Raw genomic sequence first — 5,500 nt, 5'->3', positions numbered from 1 at the left:
TATGTATATTTTATGTACATGTTTTATATATAACTTATAATGAACGTGAAGTATATAAAAAAAAAAAAAAAAAAAAGAGCATTTTTAATTGTTCATTAAAATAAATGTAATTTTTAAAAACTGCATTAAAGTATTAATACGTGTTTTCCTTTATAATGTTTTAAAACTTATTACACATGAATAACTTGCATCTTTTAATTATACATGACATATAAAATAAAATGAAATAAAATGAAATAAAATGAAATAAAATGAAATAAAATACTTAAAGTTTATTCGAAGTCTATTAGTATCATTCTTTCAATTTATAGGTTTTAATTTTTTTTCATCCATTTAAAAAAAATAAAATTTTTCTTTTTTCACATGTTTATTATATATATATATATATACAATTAAGGAATCTTTTTTTTTTTTTTTTTTTATCATCATTATAAACTATTTATTATATAAGGATGTAGGAATAAATAATATCATTTCGAACAAATTTTTTTTTTTTTTTTTTTGATCTTATGATAGTTTATTTAATTTTATTTGTTCATTAATACAAATTTGATAAATATAGTTTATAATTTTATATTGACTAAACAAAATTTTACCATATATTATATATGTTAATATTTACGAAATAGTCAAGATTAAAAATGTTATATAAAAAAAATATACATATATAAATATATATTTATATATATATAATATAATTTCATGTGAAATGATATACTAATTTTTAATAAATCACTCTTTTATTATATATAATAATTTGTAACAAGTTTTACATCAAGACTATAAATAAAAACTTTAACATATAATCTTACTATAATATAGGATTAATAAAACAAATATTATATACTTATTAATGTTATATATTTTTTTTTAAAAATAATATTTCCTTGTACAGATATGTGTTTGTTCATTCTATTAAATTTTAATATATATATATATATATATATATAATATACTAATCGCATTTGTCCTAACCAGACATTTTTTTTTTTCTATTTTTGAAAACGGGAATACATATTTTTTTAATAACATATATATAATATGATATAATCGAATAATATATTTTTGTCACATTGAATTTATTATGAATGAAAAATAAAATAAAATAAAAAAAAATAAAAAAAATAAATTATATATATTACATATAAAATGTTTAACATATATGCATAATTACATACAAATGTAAATTATTTTATACATTTATTATACTTTTATTTATTTTTTTTGTGTAAACAAAATAAACATTTGCTTATATATATTGACTTAAAGCATTGTATTATTTTTTACTACGGTTATTTATGAATATTTTTTGTTTAAAAAAAAAAAAATTATATAATACATATAAATATAAATATATATATATATATTTACATATTTTGAAAAATATATTTTGTACATTTATATATTTAATGGAAACAGTAATTAAATAAGAGTGCATGAAAAAGGAAATTTCTTTTTCTTTTTTCCTTTTTTATTTTTTTTGTATATTCATCGATCATGAATTAATAAATGTGTCAAATAATGTAAAAAATATTAATATAAATTTATATGTATATATGTGTATGTATATAAACAAATAATTATATATAATATATATATATGTATAATATATGTAATATTATGAACCCCATGACTCTAAATTAAATATAAAAGGAAAAAAGAAAAAAAATAAATAAATCAATATATATATATATATATATATATTTTTCCATATATATACAATGTCTCTACATAAAGAAATTTGTAACTACATTGTAAAATTCAGCTCCAAGCCTGTTCAGAGGTTAGGATATGAACCACCTAAAAAAAAGAGAAGTATATTAAGAGAATTATATCATAAATTAATATTTCCATATTATTTTAAATTTATAAGAGCACCATATGAGAGATGGCAATTTTGTGCCACCACTAAATTTTTAAGAGAGCATGGTATAATAAATGAAATATAAAAAAAAATATAAAATGTGGAAATATACATAATATATATAAATATATATAGATATATGTTTGTGTGTGTATATATATTTATATTTATGTATTACCTTTTAACATATTAATCCTTTATATCCTTAACTTTATTTAAAATAATTTTGATCAATAAAAAGACGTGCTTCTATCTATTATACGCAGACATATATATATATATATATATATATATAATTTCGCTTCAATTTAATTTTTTTTTTGTAGGATTAATGTATGATGATATGTACAGTGATAAAGACCCAGTTATAGAAAGAGCTATATCCTTATTACCCAAAGATATACAAACAAGGAGATATAGAAGGATGTTAAGAGGAACACACATAAATTATTTAAGACTTTTTTTACATCCTTCAGAACAAAATTATGATCCATATATACCATACCTCGCACCATATATAGAAGAAGCTAAATTCCAATTACAAGAAGAAGAAGAATTATTAGGTTATCATCCATATGATAGAAGACTGTATTCAGGTGGTACCACAGGATTTGGTGATTTAGAACCTGGATTACATTTTTTAGTTTCTATTCCTAACTTGTATGGAGCGGCCATACCTCATTCCAAAAAAAAATAATAAAATAAAATAAATTCAAACTTATTTATTTATTAATTCATTTTATTTTCTTCCTATTATTGTACATATAGTATTCTTTCAAATATAATATTATCAGCATAAAAAAGAGAAAAACAAAAAAAAAAAAAAAACAGAAAAAATTAAATATATATAAATATATATATGTATATGTGTATATATGGTTTTATTTATTTAGAAGTAATGGGGAAAAAATTATATATTTTAATTTCCCTTTTTCTTTTTTTTTTTTCTTTTTTTTTTTTACAATTTAATATATATATATATATATATATTTTTTTTTTAATGTTAAAGAGTTTTAAAAAAAAACAGCACCCAAAATATACATATATATATATATATATATATATATATATATATATGTATATTTTAAATAATTTTTAGATATGTAATAATTATAATAATAATAAAATAAAAAATATATCAAATATATGATATATATAAAACATTATCATATGCTTATTTAAAATTATCAATTAAAATGTTAAAAAAAATTACATGTATATATATATATATATATATATATATATATATATATATAATTGCTATCATTTTATAAATAGACAAAAAAAAAAAAAAATAATAATAATAATAAATTAAAAAGTATATTCATATATATTTATATATAATAATCATTTTTCTTGTGAATAAATAAATTTGTTTATTTTTGAATTAAAGACAATTAAAGTCATAGAAAATTTTTCTAAGTTGAAATAAATATTCTGACATTCTACAGCTATATCTTTTAAGTATATATTTTTATTATCAACTTTAATATATTGAGAAGATAATTTGGACTCGGGTATGAATTCTATGAGTTTCATGACGTGAGAGCAGGCGATTTTTAGAAAACTCGAAGCTTTTTCCTACAAAATGGAAAATATATATATATATATATATATATATATGTTGTTATTTAAATATATTATTTTAATTAATAGTAATGAAACATAAATATAAATTTACACATACATACATATATATATATATATATATACATATATATACATATATATATATATATTTTTTTTTTTCTTATTGTGTTACCATTGCATTATTTGTTGATAAAATTTCATCTGTTAATGTTTTGTAGGAAGGAATAAAATGTCCTTCTTTATCATGAGTACCATATTCTAATAAATTTTCTTTATTAATTTTTTTTTCTGGTGGTATGGGTTCATCTTTTTTGTGTTTATTATTTTCTCCTTCTTGTTTTTTTTCGTTAACATGATTTTGTTCATCTGTTTTTTTATCGTTATTATGATTTTCTTCTTCTTTTTTATTTTCTACATTATTATTGTTGTTATTAATTGCTTCTTCTTGTTTTTTTTCATTGTTATGGTTTTGTTCTTCATTTTTTTTTTCACTGTTATTGTTATCATTATTATCTTTATTTACATTTTGATTGTTTTCTTTGTTATCTTTATTTTCTTCTTCGTTTTCTTTACCTACCATAAGAAAACTGTATTCCTTTTTTTTTTCCTCATCATTTGTTATGTGGCGCTTAATATGATGTCCATTTTTTTTTTTCTTCGAATGATTACATTTAAAGGTATCAACATTTTCAGACCATATATGCACAAGAAAAATAACAAATAACACCAACAATCTTTTCATTGTTTAAAGGATAGAAATGGGAATAATAATAAGTTTAATAAATAAGTAAATAAAAAAAAAAAAGTACATACATACAAACATATATATATGTATATATATATATATATATATATATATAATTCTTATTATATTATAGGTTAGACATATTTTTGTTTGTGTAATTATATCTATGGACGTTAAAATGTATCGACCGGAATGACTGAATATCTTTCTTAATATTATATGCAGATTTTTTTTTTTTTTATAAATATATATTTCATAGGAAAAATATTATCATTATATATATATATATATATATATATATATTTTTAATTATTTACATTTGAAAAAAAAAAAAAAAAAGTTATAATTAATGTCGAAATTTTTATGTGTATATATAGTCTATATTTTTACGATTAAATATATATATTTTTTCGTAGTAATAAAAAGAATTTAGAAAGTGGACTGTGTTAACAAATGGAGGGTGAATGTATAACATTTAAAAAAAAAAAAGAAAGAAAAAAAAAAATTAATAAAGTTTAACTATATTTTTAATTTAGAAGATATACGTGCAATTGTTCTATTTAGAATATATATATATATATATATATACATGTGTATATTTATTTTTATATTATTTTATTTTTTGTGTGTACTTCTAAAATGAAAATTCTCAATATTTTTTTTATTTTTCTAAAATACTGTACAAAGGTGCATAAAAAGTGGGGCATATAAATTTATGTACCAAATTTTTAACCTATCGAAAGGTAAAGGAAATTTGTTAAGAAGTAAGAAACCCATAGAAAAAAAAAAAAAAGGAAAAGCAAGAAGTGGAAAGAAACTAAAAATGTTTTATATCTATATTATATGTTTCACATTTAAGAATATTTATTTATTTATAATTTTTTTTTTTTTTTTTTTATTAATTTACAATTTGTCGTATAATTAATATAATAACTGAAAAATTAATTATATGTTATGCAAAAGAAAAAAAGAAAATTCACAAACCTACATAATATTACATATATATATATATATATATATATATATAATATGTATATATGTTTATGTGTAGATGATTTAACTGGTTAATTAATTAAGCTTATATATATATATATTTATATATATTATATAAATATTTATGGTATATTTTTGAAAAAGTCAATTTTTATCTCAATAAAGTTATTATTCTTTTTAAAAAATGATAAAATAATGTAGAGATCAATAAAAATGAAATAAAAGAAAAATATATGATTCATATTTCTTGTGGTTATTTTATTATTTTGATGAAAAATTTTCCCATCTTTTTAAAAGCCTAGGAATAT

General features: G+C 17.3%; 2 protein-coding genes across 2 annotated transcripts; one reads left to right on the top strand and one right to left on the bottom strand.

Moving 5' to 3' along the window:
• Positions 1-1,721: 1,721 nt before the first annotated feature.
• Positions 1,722-2,561, top strand: PRSY57_1011700 (ubiquinol-cytochrome c reductase complex subunit, putative; the record flags this gene model as incomplete). The annotated part of the gene is made up of 2 exons (XM_012907706.2): positions 1,722-1,929; positions 2,191-2,561. 2 exons carry the CDS (start codon positions 1,722-1,724, stop codon positions 2,559-2,561), a joined length of 579 nt encoding a protein of 192 aa, XP_012763160.1.
• Positions 2,562-3,211: 650 nt separating this feature from the next.
• PRSY57_1011600 (hypothetical protein) lies at positions 3,212-4,196 on the bottom strand (the record flags this gene model as incomplete). The annotated part of the gene is made up of 2 exons (XM_012907705.1): positions 3,212-3,445; positions 3,627-4,196. 2 exons carry the CDS (start codon positions 4,194-4,196, stop codon positions 3,212-3,214), a joined length of 804 nt encoding a protein of 267 aa, XP_012763159.1.
• Between the last annotated feature and the right edge of the window lie 1,304 nt (positions 4,197-5,500).

Source organism: Plasmodium reichenowi, chromosome 10 (assembly GCF_001601855.1).
Source record: "Plasmodium reichenowi strain SY57 chromosome 10, whole genome shotgun sequence".
NCBI lineage: Eukaryota > Apicomplexa > Aconoidasida > Haemosporida > Plasmodiidae > Plasmodium > Plasmodium reichenowi.
The sequence above is the reverse complement of the archived record's forward strand: the minus strand, read 5'-3'. Positions and strand labels throughout refer to the sequence as shown.